The 16842-nt window shown below is 33.2% G+C and overlaps 1 protein-coding gene across 1 annotated transcript; it reads right to left on the reverse strand.

The window, feature by feature from the left end:
- Positions 1-6176: 6176 nt before the first annotated feature.
- Positions 6177-8242, reverse strand: TEX47 (testis expressed 47). Its single transcript, XM_012551275.3, has 2 exons — positions 8165-8242; positions 6177-7251 (listed from the first exon to the last, which is right to left on the reverse strand). Exon 2 carries the CDS (start codon positions 7204-7206, stop codon positions 6349-6351), a length of 858 nt encoding a protein of 285 aa, XP_012406729.1. The 5' UTR covers positions 7207-7251; positions 8165-8242; the 3' UTR covers positions 6177-6348.
- Positions 8243-16842: the final 8600 nt, after the last annotated feature.

The following is a 16842-nucleotide window of genomic DNA, read 5'->3' on the forward strand; positions in this document are numbered from 1 at the left end:
CCCACTTCTATGTCTTAACTTTCTGTGGGTACCAGTATTAATTGTTATCCTGCACAACCAGTCGAAATCCTTTTCCTGGATAACCTCTTTTCTCCTCCACTCAATTATGGGTATTATGCTGCATAAGTTACATAATGGTATAGGAGCTACAGTTGAATTGAGAGTTGATAAGGTCAAGCCTTGGGGTCAAGAAGAATGGGATTCAAATATTACCTGTGACAAATACTAGCAGTGTGACTCTGGATAAATTACTAAAATTAATGTCCCAGGTAAATTTATAAACTTATTACGTACCAAGGAAGTTTTTTCTCTGTAACAATGGAGTTTCTAGGCCAGGAGATCTCTATCCTGATGAAGTCCCAAGTCCAGACTTCTGCTCATCATTTCCTTTCTTATCTCCATCATCCTACAAGTAATAATTATCAACCTGATCCCCACTGTTGAGTCTATTATTGCAGTTATCACAAACATGCTTTGAGTATTTTTCTACTCGATGAGTTTGAATGTCAGGATTTTCATTTAGTTACAAAAGATCAATAAGTATATCTATCTTTCTGTGCAATGAATACTAAACATGAAAGAATAGTACCAGTACTCTTTCTGAGTTTCATTGAAGAAGATGTTGATGAAATAAAAGATGAGTTGTTACTCCTCTCCTTCATTTTTTGTAGGACTTTGAGAAATATTCTGTCTTTATCTCGTTGATGTTATCACAAAAGAGGTGGAAAGAAATCTCTGCATGATCCCCAGATACTCGCAAGACAGTAGGTTGTGAAAAGTAAAAGGTTTTTTTTTTATTAAAAGGAGTCATTTTAACACAGAATAATAGAGAACTAAGGGCAGGTGAAGAAATTTAGATGCAAACTGGTAACTTTTCCTGAGATTTGGAAGTAAATTAAGCAACTAATGGGCAAAGAAATTATTTTAACTGATATAGATGTGTATGAAATAATTTTCATTTATTTGTAGTAAAATATTATCCTCAAGGATGGTGAAACAAGATCAAAGACAGTAAATTTTTTTCCATGGTTATTTACCTTAGAGTATCAATGCGGAGACTTGAAGCTCTAGGTATGCTGACCCCCAAATATAATGCTCAATGATGCCTTTCTACAGAAATTAGTGTCAAAGGAAAAATAATATATTTCCATTAAGAACTAATTTTATCCAGTAAGCTATTCAGGTGCTTTTAGAGATAATCATTGAAGTTGACAAAAGTGCTGCTTTCATTAAAATTATATAAGCAGATCTGAGAAATATGATAAAATTTGCAAATAAATGTCGACTTTTGTTAAAGAATAGTTTGGGTTTGAAAAGTGGTCAGGCAGAACCAATATTTGATTAATTGCTTCAAAAAGTAGTAAATGGAAGCTGGTAAACAATGACTAATTTCCATATTATTTGACTATGTCCAGTTAGAAATAACGTCAGCAAGAAGCTAAATAACTAGCTGACAGCCTACCTTCTGGTAGCTTTCAATGAGCTATTGTGTCCCTTGGTTTTGCAATAAACCATTTGTCTCATTACATTTCTAGATAAACATTCCCAAATAATGCTTATTTATGCAGTCTTGAGACTTATTTGCAAAGGTTATATGGTTGTGGTCTGAATGCAGGGAACTTAGTATGGATTTTTCACATTCAAATCTCCATGGAAATTGGTGAAGAATTGTGATAGAAATGAAATGAGTACATAAAAGCAAGCTTCCCCCTCCCTCCTCTTTGGTTGATGAATACAGAATATACTTATGTGAATCAATTTTGGGAATGTCAAGAAGGCAACAAAACTCATTAAAAATTTAATTTCTCTTTCTAATTCAAGTTAATAAAAAGCAAGCAATGAACAAAAAAAAATTTGAGAAATTTCCTTTTCCTTCTTCATATCCTAAAAGATAAGAGAAGATATTTTCTGAAATATTTTGACTAGGGCAGAGAAAAGATACTCATTATTAAGTCTATAAAAATCAGATAAATAAAATAATTATTTTCTCAATTATTTTATTTACATCCCAGGAAAATTAGGATTTAATTAACAAACTAAGCAAAACAAAATTTAAAACATAGCTTGATTCTGTCTTCAAAGTTATACTCATTATTTTATCTATTTTTCCTTTCAAGATCCATTATCTTTAATCATAGTATATTTCTTCACAAGACTTGTACTTTTTCTCTCATGTCTCAATTATTTTTGTCTTGGTTTCCTATCCTTGGCTTCCTAGTTTTTTCTTTCACACTTAAGATTTTCCTAACAAATGACAGCAAAAACCACATTTGCCCAGTTTTGCTCCAACAATGAATTTTTCCTTACATGAGGAGTTATATAATTGTAGTATTGATAACTGACCATGTAGGTAGTATTTTATTTTATAGGTTGTATTTTGTGTGTGATTAATCAGTTAAATAAAAATGTCTTTAGTTCATTTGATTTTGAGAGTGAATAACTTTAGAAATGTTAATACAGAGGTTCTTTAGACCATATCATGTCTACTTTAAATAGGCTTTTGACAACAGAATCTTACTGACTTTGCTGACAGAGAAAATTGTTCTCTCATTATCTTGCTGATTAATCTGATTTTAGCTATCAATGATTGTTTTTCATCATCTTCTACCTTTCAATGATCATTTTCATAAATGACCAATTATTGAGTATCTTCTATGTGTAATAAATCAATTTGTATTTATTAAAAGTTTAATAATAACAATCCATACTTACAATGAACTTACATTCTGATAAGGGAGACAAAAATTACACACATGTCACATACTCATGTATAATGTATATATGTATGTACATGCATATATGTACACACAGATACATAGATGGATGATGGTAAACATGGAGAAAATGGTACTTTGGCTTCATTTTAAGGAAGAGAGAGATGGAAGGTGGAAGGAAGGAAGGAGTACATAATAGACATGCAGGATGCAAAGATTTAGAAATGAGAGTTGGGATTTCTTCTGTGAGATATAGATATGGCTGGATCACAGAGTTCAGAAAGTAGTATCTAGTGAGATTAGAAGAATAGGTTGGGGTTAGGCTGTATAATTTTGAAAGCTAAATAGAGCAATTTATATTCTTTTCTAGAAGCAACAGGAAACCACTGTAGGAGAGTTCATATGGTTGGATATGTGCTTAAGAAAAAGTACTTGGGAAGCATTGTGTAGAACAAGCAGGATGATGAATCTGACAAACAACTGGCTATTGCAATTCTCTAGGTAAGAAATGATGAAAGCCAGAATAAATATGTTTTTATTTGTATGCTTAGAGGGGTGATTGAAGAGAGGTGGCTTAAAGTTAAAAATAGCAAGATCTGGCAACTATGATTGTCTATGTGAAATGAAGAACATAGAAAGGAGTCCAAGATAATGACAAAAATACTCACTTAGGGTGATGTAAGGATGGTGTTATTTCTATAGAAATGAGGATATGTATGTAAGAGGCAAGGAATTTGGGGAAAGATGAGCACTATTTTTGAAGTTGAGTTGTCTCCAAAATGTCCAGTAGGCATTTGGTGGTACAAGATTGCCAGTGTCTCTAACCATATTTCAATTGGGCATATAAATTAGGGAGTCATTTACACAGAGATGATAATTAACCCAATGAAATCTGATGAGGTTAAGATAAAGTAAAGGGAAAGGTGAGAAAAAGAATATAAGACAGGACCATAAGGATTACCCATAGTTAGGGATATAATGTGGATGATCCAACAAGAAAGATTTAGTTTTAAAGGTTTTAAAGGTAGAATTACATTATTTCATTAAAGAAGTTTTAAAGGTAGAAGATGAACTGGAAGACTATGTTACAGAAACACAGAAAGGAAAGAGTATCTAGCTGGAGAGGATGGTCAGTAGAGTCAGATGCAGCATAAAGTTGAAAAAGATTAGGACTGAGAAAAAACTGTCAAATTTATAATTTAAGAAGTCACTGATAACCTTGAAAAGAAGTTCAGGCAGTGAGTATAGATACACTTCAAGTAGTTTGGTTGAGAAAGAAAGAAGAGATAGAAGATGGTACCTTAAAGTGTAGAAGAGCTTAATGAAGTTTTTTTTCCTATTACATTAAAAATAATTTTAAATATTTAAAAAATTGTATTGTCCTCAGTCTGCACAGTTAGAATATTTTCTCCAGCTTTGCTCAGCTGCCTTGCAAGGAGGAGGAGTGGAAGTGAGGGGTAAAATTAATATCCTAGCTTGGCTCTGTGGGAGATAAAATAAAGGGGAAAATGTCACCCCTGTCATCAGAGTGTAACTACGTATGTGGTATTCAAACTAATCAAAGCATGAAGGAATATGTAACCTGCTTTTGGAGGATTTCTTCACAATCATTTATTTCTAGGCTGATGATACTAAAAAGTGCTGGGGTCCTTACTCTAGATCTCTTGACAGTAGGTAGATGACAAAAGATCACTAATGCTTTTATTTCATTCTTCCTTACTCTTCCTACATGACTGTTTTGGGTACATCTTTTCCAAGTATATGTCTCTGTTTTTTTTATATTGTACAATTCTTTCTTGGAAATGTAATGAACTGTGCTGACAGTTATTCTTTGAGTGACCCACAACTTTAAAAATGTTTTGTTGCTTTTTGTTTTTTCTGTTACTATCATTTTTGAATAGTCTCTCCCTCAATAACAACAAAAAAGAATCTTGCCTTGATACAAATAATTGTAACAAGGTAAGACAAATGAACATATTGATTATACTAGAAAAATATGCCTTTTACCACGTCTGTGGTGTACCCCCCTCTCTACAAAGAGGCGATAAAATTCACTATCAGTCTACTGAAGTAATGGTCACCGTATTGATAACAGTTCTGAAATCTTTGTTTCATTTTCTTTTTAAAAAATATTGTGTAAATTATTCTCCCAGTTCCCATGTCTTTAATTCTTCAAAAGCTGTACTATTTCATGATTCTGAGACTACTGGCATCATCAAAAGAATGTTTAAATTTTGAAAGCTAAAAATCCTGGATCAGTTGTGCGTTTGTTGAGTTATAGTGTCAATGATTTATTTTTTATATTTTATATCAACATTTAACATCAATAATACCAATTTAGTAGCTTTTGTTGTTGATATTTCAATTATTTCCAATAAGCACCTCAGCGGTTTTTATGATATCTGTTCTAAGTCTTCATGAGTATTCCATTGCTCCTTCATTTCTCATTCACTCTTCAATCAAAACAACAAAAATCTTTAAATTTTTACTGTATGTCAGACATTATATAAAATACTAAGGATACTAAAGGAGGCAGAGAGTACTTGCCTTCAAGTTAATGTATTTTTTCCTGGTTTTTCATTTTGATTATTACATTATTTCATTAAACTCTATTTGCATTAGTCATAATTGTTGGCTTTAATTGATTTGGAAGAGGGGTTCTTTTTGTATTATGGATTCCTTTTGCAGGCTGTTGAAGCCTAAGATAACTTTCTCAGAATAATATTTTAAAATGCATAAAATAAAATATGTAAGATTACAAAGAAAATTAATTATGTTGAAATATAGCTAGAGACCTATTAACAACTATCTGTGGACCCCTTCTGGCTCTGTGGACTCCTCATTAACAATCCTTGAAATTTAGAATATCCCATTACATTTCCAAATTATTGGATTCACTCAACAATTATCTTTATTAGGCATTTAGGCTATTGGCATTTTTTGATGATTATGTAAATTTAAACTATAAAACCCATTGTATGCATAACTATTTGAGCATATTTCCAATAAAGTATTGCCAGATTGCCTCCCAAGGAACTTCAAAAGTTTACAATACCCCCTATAATATAGGCTAAGTATAGTTGTTCTTCCACAACCTTACTCAACAAACATTAAATCTGACATAATCTAATTCTTGGGCAGTTTAAGTGATACAGTGGTTAGAATATGAGGTCTAGAGTCAGAAAGATTAATCTTTGTGAGTTCAAATCTGTTCTCAAATTTCCTTGCTATGTCACCTTGGACAAGTTCATTAATCCAGCTTGCCTCAGGTTCTTTCTCTGTAAAATGATCTGGAAAAGGAAATGGCAAACACCTCCACTATCTCTGTCACCAAGAGACCAAAACAACTGAACAATAACAATCTGTCTCATCTTTATTGTCTAAGTCTGAGGCTGTGAATAAATGGAAAATTACTGATTTAACATATTTTGAAAAAAATTTTCATAGCAATTATACAGTTAGTAAAAAGGAAATAAATATAATTTTCTGTGTTGTATGAATTTATTTACTCATATCAGCAAACAAAGTGACTGTTATAAGTTATTATTCTATATCAAATAATTAAAAATGCTCTGGTTATATTACTTTACTATGTCAATGTGAGTAAAAGGATCTAAAGAAATCCATCTTCATCCTAAAGAGGTACGGGGGCAGGCCACACAATTTCTGAATCTAGCGTTACATGAATAGGCTTATTATACATACTTAAAAACTCTGCTGGGGTCAAGAAGTCTTCATCTTTGCACAGATACTTTATGATTTCTTCAGGAAGCAGAAGTTCAGGCACAAGATTGTGAAGGTTGTCTCCTGGTCCTTTAGTGCCCACTTTAACATTCTTTAAAAGGTACATGCCCAGCTTGAGCACCAGAGTGAGGCATTCTGTGATCACCTCTGTTTTAGATTGTGATTGTGTGATATCTTCCAGGTACATCACTGGTACAGTGACCACAGAGGTGTACCATTGCATGAAGAGTCTCGTTGGAATGTTATGAGAGATAACTATAATTTTAAGATCTTGGAGAAAAAACTCTTCTTTATTTTCTTCATGAGAAACATAGTCTTGAAGAATTCGGTAAAGTGTCCCAGTGGAACTTTCAAGGATGTGTAGAATGGTGGTAGGGTACATAAGGAAGATCCCAGTAACATGTTCTCCCAGGTGAACCTTGAGTATACATTGATATAGCTGCTCATAGTATTCAGTAATCATTTTCTTATCCACTTCTCCTGATATCTTGCCCACAAGAAATAATCTGTGGAGGAGGAATTTTTTAAATTGTAGTCTTCGTTTCTCTTCCAGAATATGTAGGTAACTTTTTCGTGGAACTTGGGGAACTACTATTTTCTGATCCTGTCGTCCTCCATGCTTTGCATGGGGGTGTGTTGACCGTCGTCGGAAGTCTTGGAGGGTGTCATGAGGTGTTCCAAAGGCATCACTGTATTCCCATTGGGATCCACGCTGTGGTTTTGAGTAGCTTTTCCTTTGAATACTCATCTCATCAGGTTACCTTCTCAGTTAGGAACTCAAGTTTGTCACGGTCTGACAAAAAAAATAAGGAATCACAGAACTCCAGATGTTTTATCAAAATCGTTACATGGTAAGGATTTTAACTGTAATGACTGACAATTGATTACTTGATAAATGAGAGGAAACTAAAATAGATGTGATTTCTGTAAAAAGCCTTGCTCAGTCCTCTTCAATTTTAATGGCTTCCTTCTGTGATAACTCTCAATTTATCCTGCATATGTCTTTCTTGCACCTAGTTTTTCTTTTTCTTCTTTGCCTTTCTTTGTGTTCTAAGTGTTTGGCATAGTGCCTGGCACATAGTAGGCACTTAATACATGCTAGTTCATCAATACAAAGAATAATAGTTTGATAAACTATTCTACTCTGTATAGGAGTTCAGGAATAAATTGAAGGGAAAAGTTATTGAAAGAATGAAAGAGCTACAAACATGGCCACAATCAAGAGCAATATTAACTTGACCTTTTTCCTTTTTCCTCTATAATCATCTTTCCTAGTTAACTTACAAAATTCTCTCAGAATTTGATATCAAATAAAGAAGAATGTGAGTTGTAGACTATATCTCAAAGAGACAGAATGCCTACTTTTGCAAATAGATGCTTTTCAGTAGACCTATCTTTGCTGATGATAGTATGCCCTCTGATGTCTAATTTTTAGTTTAGAATATTAAAAACTAAATGATAGAATAATTCAGACACTAACTTTTGTTACTGGTCACTATCCCTGTAATTTCTGAAGTAATTAATTTCATCTATTTTTCCCCTTCTAAATACCTAGGGGTGTTTGTTACATCCTTATTTATTCTTCTGAAAAAAAAAAAACTTCCCATCTTCCCCTTGTTTATACTTTCATTTCTTGTGTTTGTTCTCATATACTTTCAGGCAGGCTTCTTCATTTCCTCTATATATTTTTCTTAGATTCAACTTACCCTTCCACTAACCACCAACTGCCAACATTTCAAAGTATTGTTGGTTGATCTTAGATTCCATTCCAAATATAGACAGATCTTCAGTTGATCAGAAATTCTAGTTAGTTTTAAAGGGCTAGTACTGAAGTGACAGCATCAGAATTTCCATGAATGTGTACACATGTGCACACAAATATACAAACATAGTTTCATGCTCAGTTGGGGTAGGGAAGCAAGAATTTCTTTTCTTTGATGTAAAGTAGTTTTGAGGGCTTAGACATCATGATACAGTTTGTAATATTCTCCGTTTGTGCTGGTACTGGGAAAGTTTTTGGTATCTCTTTATTGCAAAATATTTTAGAACACAAAGGATAATTCAGTGCTTAAACCATTAAATGTTGTTGTCATTTGGATAAGATAAATGAGTAGTGTATTTTTTCCTAGGGTAACTGCTCCTATTAAAAAATAAAACTATGATTTTTTTTTGGTAATCCTTATAATTTATATGATTAATCTGCTAATGAATGATTTTCTTAATATTGAGTTATTATCACTTCCAGTATGGCTATAATTTTGTCATTGTGTGTTATTTTTTTGTATATGTTTCTTTTTAGTTTTGTGAGAATTTAAAGATTTTACTGCACTATTCAGTATTGAAAATTACTTGTGTGCTCTTTATCCTTTTTGAGTATCAAATGCATATTTTTTTCACAAAGAGTTTTTGTGCAGAGTACTTTGTGTTTTGACAAATGGTTTTTGTAACAGGAGTTAACTATTTTTTAAATGTTTCATATGACACTCTTTTATAAATCCATGCATTCCACAGTTGTTTTCTTTGAGAATTAATTTATGGTTTGCATTCTTCTTCTAAGATTAGGTAGCTTAAGATATCTATTGGGTTGTTTGGGAGTTGTATTATTATTTTTTAAAGTTTCATTCATTAATTTCTTTGTAATGATCAGTTTTTCTTGGGAAAATAGTAATTGCTGATGAATCTCTTTATTTCCTCTCTGTTGTGAATTTATATTATTCATTTTTTATTTCTATAGTTTTACTTTCCTCTCCCATGATCAGATAGGCTGATGGTTTATCAATTTTGAAAGTCTTTAAAAAACAATTTTATTTCTAAATTCAATAGGTTTTAATTTTTAATTTAATAGTCTATTTCTGTACTAATTTTCAAGATTTTTTTCTATCTGATGTTTAGGGTCACTAATTTGTTTTCTAGACTTTTAAATTGTATTCTCAGTTCACTGATGCGCTTCTGAAATTTTATGTTTTCTAAGACATTTTTTTCTGAAAACTGCTTTAGTTAAGCTCCCCTAAATTTGGTCTACTTTTCTTTTTAATTGTTATTATTAAATCTAATATAATTGTTTATCGTTTCTATGATATTTTCCTCAACTCACCCATTCAGGAAATCATCATTTAATCATCATTTAGAATTGTCTTTTCCTCATATTTCACGTATTTTTTTGTTAATATTATTTTATGGCCTATAAAAAATGTTTACCATATTTGTCATTTTATATTTTTTGATGCCTTTATGCTTTGTCTCAGAAGCAGCTTTGGCAACAATACAATATGATGCTGAAAAATAAGATTCCCATCCAGACTATATAATTTTTTTCAACATTTTGTTCAATTCCAAATTTTTCTTCTCTTTAAGCTCTTTTTTGAGGGAGTTATCCAGTTCTTAGACAGGATTACTAAAGTCTGCCAACTTATCTTTTGAATTAGTAGCTATGTAGTTTTTAAAAAAATTCACCTAGGTTTTATGAAATTAAGTACGTACAGCTAATATTTTCATTGTTTATGTTGTCTGTGAGCATAATGTAAATTTCACATTTATCTTTTGACATTATCAGTTTTTTATTATTGCCTCATCCAAGATCCTGATTACAATAACTTTTCCTTTGTTAAAGACACTCCAAAACATTTCTTCTTTTTCCTCTTGTTCTGACTACACATTTGTTTAAAATTGTTATTTATATGTCTCATATTATTAGTTTTTATTTTATTTCTGTTCCTTAGATGAACTCTGATGAAATACTTTAACCCAATTATTGTCAAAATTTCCTCTTTTATATCTGGATTTCCTTAGTTTGATTTTTTTTGATTCCTGCTATCTAGGTTATTTACATTAAACAACAAGCATTTATTAATCATCTTCTATTGTGCGAGGCTTTGTGCCTAATCTTAAAAATACAAAGACAAGATGAAAAATAGCCCCTGTCCTCAAGATGCTAAACTAGGAGATAGAACATGTCAACAGATAAGTAATTTAGTCCATATTATATTAATATCCTAACTTCCAGTAATGAGCTGAGGACCAATACCGAATGTCTTAAGAGAAATGTTAAGAATGTCCTCTCTCAGGTCTGGTAGATATGTTTAATGAAAACCGAGGACAGTGATATATTTATCATGAATTTTAAAAGAGAAGCTGTTCTACTGTCATGGCAGAAGTCGAAGAACCTAGAAATGGAGATAAGCTTCAAAGATTAACTAATTTTTTTCCCCGATCTATTGTGTAGGAGACATGAAGGAAGGGACAGTAATTACAAAGCAGGTTTTGCTTGGGATGGTGTGTTCTTAAGAGATCCAGATTTTCATGTGTTTAAGCATATGGAGAAGTGAAGAAATGGAAGAGAAGTTCCCTAGAAGACCCAAGGGAAGGAGTGTATGTACAGTAAAGAGGAAAAAAAGAGAAGGGGATAAGCAATAGTGAATGAGGTTTAAAAAAAGGGAACTTTTTAAGATAGGATGGGAAATATCCCAATCTGAAATATGTCTGAAGAAGAAGGGGTAGGCAGGGAAGGGGACAAGCATTTGTATAGTGACTACTGCATGCCAGAATTGTATTAAGCACTTTACAAATATTATTTCATTTAATCTGGAAGCAGGCGCTTCCTCCTTTTAAGAGTTCTGTAATGATGAAAGGCTAGGGAGCCTACTTATTTTCTCTAAAACTTTAGAAGAAAAGGGAGATTGTGTCAGGAATGTCAGACTATAACTGTCCATTGATCTGATTACCAGTTCTTTCAGAGTTCATATTCTGTACCATGCCCTTTTCCTTATCACAAAATAGCAGAAGATACAAATTTGGAAGACAACACTGTATACAGAGTATGAACTGACCTGAATCACCTCATTGTTGAAAACATCCATCTCTATCAGAATTGATCATCACATATTCTTGTTGCTGGTATATACAATATTCTCTTGGTTCTGCTCACTTCATCTAACATCAGTTCATGTAAGTCTCTCCAGGCCTTTCTGAAATCATCCTGCTGATCATTTCTTATAGAACAATAATATTCCATTACATTTATATACTGTAACTTATTCAGCCATTCCCCAACTGATGGTTATCCACTAAGTTTCCAGTTCTTTGCCACCACAGAAAGGGCTGCTATAAACATTTTTGCACATGTGGGTCCTTTTCCCATTTTTATGATATCTTTGGGATACAGGACCAGTAGTAACACTTCTGGATCAAGAGATATGCACAGTTTGATAGTCCTTAGAAACTCAGATTCTAATGGGGAAAACAACATTTCTTCCCATCTACTCTTTATATATAAAACAATCTGGGAGAGAAAGGTAATTAGGAGAATCAAGAAAGGCAAGAAAGGTAGGTTTTGAGTCTTGAAAGCAGCAAAGCCAAGAATCAGAACTGAACATTCCACATGTGGGGGACAGAAAAAAAGGTACAGATTCAGCACATGTAATGCCATGTGAAAGGATTAACAGGTAGGCCATTATAGCTGTATCAAAGAGTATAAAGAGAAGAGTTTCTTTTACCTGTCAGGTGATTTGATATTTGATCCTGGAGATAATAGTGAGAGACTAGAATTTTGGGATGATATGGGAAAATCTAAACTTTAGAAAAATCTTTTGTCTTTTGCATTTGAGAGTTTGGAACAATCAGTGATCTTTCTAAATAAGTTATCAATTATTTTAAGGAAGAAATTCTTCCCAAATAGAGATGGGGAAGGAGACTTGAGGTTGCAATAATTCAGATAAAGGATTATGAGGATCTAGCAAAGATGGCAATTCTGTTAGTGGAGAGAAGGAAACATATCTGAAGGTATTAACAATATTTGACAATGGATCGTCTATATGGCACTTCATACAAAAGCACTAACACTGTATAGCACTAACAATATAGCACTGAGGAGATGACAAATTTCTTGGGGATGTGAGCCTTTGTGATTGGAAGAGTGTTCTGTAGAGTTAAAGAGAGGAACAGAAGGTCATTTATTGTAAGACCCCAAAAAGAAGTGATAGAGGACAGAAAGGAAAATAAAGTAATCCCTGTAGACAGGAGAACCTTTCTGTGTGCCATTCTCACTCTTTCAGATCTTTTCAGGTCCTATCATTTTCCTTCTTTCGAGACCTTTGTCAGCTATTTTCAAGTTTCCTGACTGCTAAATTAAAAAACGCTTCCTTCTGAATTTTGACTTCTGTGCCAGATCTGAAGGTCATTGCAGTTGTATGGAAAGCCCCAGGTTTGAGTCAAGGAGATTCAATCATTTTAACAGAAAGTCCACACTTCAAACTACTCCCTTTTTCAAGACTGATTATTATGACTAAAGCATAATAGGGGGTGGGGCTCATTATTAGGTTCCCTCTATTCCAAGCCCTTGGAAAATAATGAATGACGTACCCATAGAAACAACCCAAGAGCAAGGGGAAATTCTCACAAAATTGTTGAGTGATCATGTACGGCCCAGTTCCCTTTTGTCACCTCAAAATCATAACCAAGGCAATATGAGACAAGGGAGCAACAAGGAAACAAGAAGGAAAGGAGCAAAATCCTAGTTGATAAAAATCATTTCTTAGAAAATTGGGGGGGAAAGCAAAAGAAGAAATGAGTAAGCTAAAGAAAGGGGAGAGCTTTAATACATCCTATAAACATGCTACTATTAAGGAAAGTAATGAGTCTCCAGAAGTAAAATTTCATCCAACACCATTTACCAAAAGATGCTCTGAATCAATTCTGAGCCCACATCAGTTAGCTTCTGACTTGCTATTCAGTCCAATAGCTGAAATGAAAGAACAACTAATATGCATAAGAATGAATGTAAAGACATTAAAAGGAGAGCAGAAAAAGTTGAACACGAAACTTGGCAGTTTGGCGCGATCAGTGGTCTTTTTAAACAAGTCATCAGTTATTTTAAGGAAGAAACTCTCCCAAATAGAAAACCAGAATGTGCTAGATCAAATAGCAAAAGAAAATGAAGTTGACAAAAAAAGTATACATGAAAAGCTTAGATTTCCTATAGAGGAAAAGAAGAAATCTCAAAGACCGAATTATTTGAAGACTATTGCTGCCTCAGCTGAAAAATCAGATAAAATGAATGCAATATTTCAGGCAATCACACAAAATAAATATCCCTGGAATATTGAATTCAGAGGGCACCTTGGATATCAATAGTATCCACAAGGCGACTTCAGAGAGAAACCCTACTATAACATCCTGAAAAAATATAGTTGACAATCTCCAGAGCTTCAGTGAAAAAGGGAGTAGCAGACGCGAAGATACAAGTTACACATCAAAAGGAGTTAATTCAAGCTGTCCTTGATTATGAATTCATGACCAGAAATAAAAGGAAGACCTGAAAAACACTAAGCCAAAAAAGAAAATCAAGGAAAATTGGCCATCGCTGCAGATTTGCCTTTCCAAGAAAATTGAAAATATTATTCTATGAGAAAAAGGTGGGAGAATTTAAACATATAATTCAACAGCTTCCCGCCAAAGTAAAATTAAAAAAAATATTAAAAAACTCAATGTTGTACTTCTGGATTTGTAAACTGACCACAAATCTGATGTATAACAGGGTAAGCAAGACCAAATTCAGGAATCAATAATGATTCAAAGTATTTTGTATGCTACAATGGATGAAAATATTTTTGATGTCCTTCCTACCTTTTAAAACAGACATTGAAGAAACATTAAGTAGGTAAAATTTCATATAAGTAGAAAAGATGGAAGGTAGACAGAATTATCATATTTAGAATTTAGGTTCTACAACTGAAGAATAGTGATGTGGGGGTTAGGGTATAGTAGAGATAAGGTGGTTCCTAGAGCATATTCCTCTCGGCTATTAAGTTAAAACTAGGAAAGTTTAGAAAATGTATCATCAATAGGCAGAATCCTGGAAGCTGTGTGATATGAGTAAGAGAGAAAAAAATTATATCTATTTATGAGACTAGATTTAGTTTGGTAGAAGCTTTACTATACCTTATGCTGACAAAAACAAAATGATAATGTTGGAATGAAAGCAAAGCTTAATATAACTACAGATGTTAATTGAGACTATCTTGTAAAGAACAAAGGATGTTGTGGGATGGATTAGAAAACATAACTAGCGAGATGGAATGCACAAAGGGTATATGCAGACTTAGTGAGGACCTAGAAGTGAATCTAAGAAATCATTAGTTCATTCATAATTTTGGATAAAATAGAAGTTCAAACCACATCAAAAAAGGCAAATGGGAAAATCATATTCTTCTAAAAGCCTCACAAGTATTGAAACAGTATTGGTTTTATACATTTGTAAAAGAAATATTATAGCAAATACATATGTGAAAGACTAATGGAAATGTAAAATATTCCGAGACAGTAATGTATTAATAGGAGGGGAATTTAATATTCCTCTTTTAGAACTTGACAAAATGCACAAAAGGATAAATAACAAAGAAATTATAGATTTAAACAGACTGTCAGAAAAGGTGGACTTGTTAAAGTTATGATGAAAAAGAAACAGACTTTAGAAAATATATTTATTTTTCACAATCATCTAAGGTATGTTTTAGAGCAAAATGAAGAGGGTGGTGCTATAGGCAGCATGCTATGTTCAAATTCTACTTAATTTAACGCATGGATGGTGTCTCTATGCCCGCACTATATTTCTTCATGTTTCTCACCTGGATGTGTACATTACCTATTTACTCTCTGGGCTGACTTCTCTACTCCAAATGCTTTCACCTAAGTCTAGATTAATAGAGAAGGGTACACTCAAATTGTCTCAGGGTCCTTAGAATAACTCTGTTGTAGAAGATATATGTACCTCTTGCTACTCACTATTGTGACTCAACCCATTTGCTACCATCTCCACCCCTGACCCAGCGTGTTGCCATTTATATAAACCAACCATCCATAATGATTACACTTTTAGATCTGAAACATAATCATATAATTAGCAACAAGTTGAGAGTCTAGTAACATTACTAGTACTCCCATGTTAAAGTAAATTCAGGAATAATAAATGTATTAAAATTTATATATAAAACTTTGGGGAGAGAGTTATACTCTCTCTAATGCATACACTTAGTATGTGTGGGTAAAAATGGGCACACATAGAAATTTGACAGAGAAGCCCCAAAAGGAGGAAAACCCATATGCTTTGTTTATATTTGGATAATACTCTTGAATGTTATTGGTCCATTTGGGAATATTTGTACAACACAAAGCTCCTCATTGGCTTGTTGATTGTCTACTTGTTTTCTTTTATTCTCTTCTCAGCTCAACAGAACCTCACTTCTCTCTCTGCCCCTCTCTCTTTCTCTTCTCTCTCTTCTCTTAGATTCTTTTCTCTTCTCTTCTCTCTCTGTCTCTATCTGTCTCTTCTCTCTCTTCTCTCTGTCTCTGTCTCTGTCTCCTTTTTCCTCTCTTCCTCTGTGTCTCTGTCTCTCTAGTCGATTTTAGAAAGATTTTTATTCATGTCTTTTGCTTTTACATCATCTTAATTAAGGAAAAATTGTGTAAGAAAATTAGCCAATACATCACTTAAGACTATGCTCCATTTCCATAGTCACAACTTCAAAGAAGGAAGGAAGGTACATTCTCACATCTCTTCTAAGTTGCTAAGCAAGCTTGGTCATTATGCTTGCCTTATGTTCAGCCACCTGTCTAGGTATTTTTAAAAGGAAAGACTTTTGCTTCAGGACTAAACACAACTTTAGAAGCAACAGCTTTTTGTGAAAAGAGAGAGTAAATATTGTTATGATAAGCTATACCAGCTTTCGAGGGTTAATATACCATCTATCATTACCATGTCAAAGTAAGGCTTTACTCAATAGATTCATAGAATTAGATCTAAAATTCTCCTGACAGGCCATTGAATCCATTTTACACATAAGAAAACTGAGTCCAAGAGAAATTAGTGACTTGCTCAGAATCACATAGCTTGATAAGTGACTGAGTCAGTTTCCTGACTCCAAAGCTAGTTTTCTCCCCATTGCACCACTTAGCTCCTTTGTATGTTTGGAGACAGCAAGATGAACTATAGGAAAACATGAATCATTGCTTCTAGACAAGCAGATTGTCTTCATTGTTTTTCCTGCAAATAAGATAGCATTACTTCCCCCTTCCCTTTCTCTCTCCCTCTCCTTTTACCTTTTCCTACCCCTTCCCTCCCTCTCCGCTCTCTTTTGCTTATTAATAATAATAACTTATTTTACCATTTAGTTATATTTTATGAGTCTGTTTACTCTAAATTTCTTGTGTGAGGGTATTTGTATAGATAATATGTTTAAAATACTATTAAAACAAAATTTCTTTCACAACTTGACTAATATGGAAATATGTTTAAAATGATTGTACATGTTCAGCCATTCCTCAACTAATGGGCATCCACTCAGTTTTCAATTCCTTGCCACCAAAAAACAAAAACAAAACCAAAAAATCA

This window comes from Sarcophilus harrisii, chromosome 5, assembly GCF_902635505.1.
Source record: "Sarcophilus harrisii chromosome 5, mSarHar1.11, whole genome shotgun sequence".
NCBI classification, from domain to species: domain Eukaryota; kingdom Metazoa; phylum Chordata; class Mammalia; order Dasyuromorphia; family Dasyuridae; genus Sarcophilus; species Sarcophilus harrisii.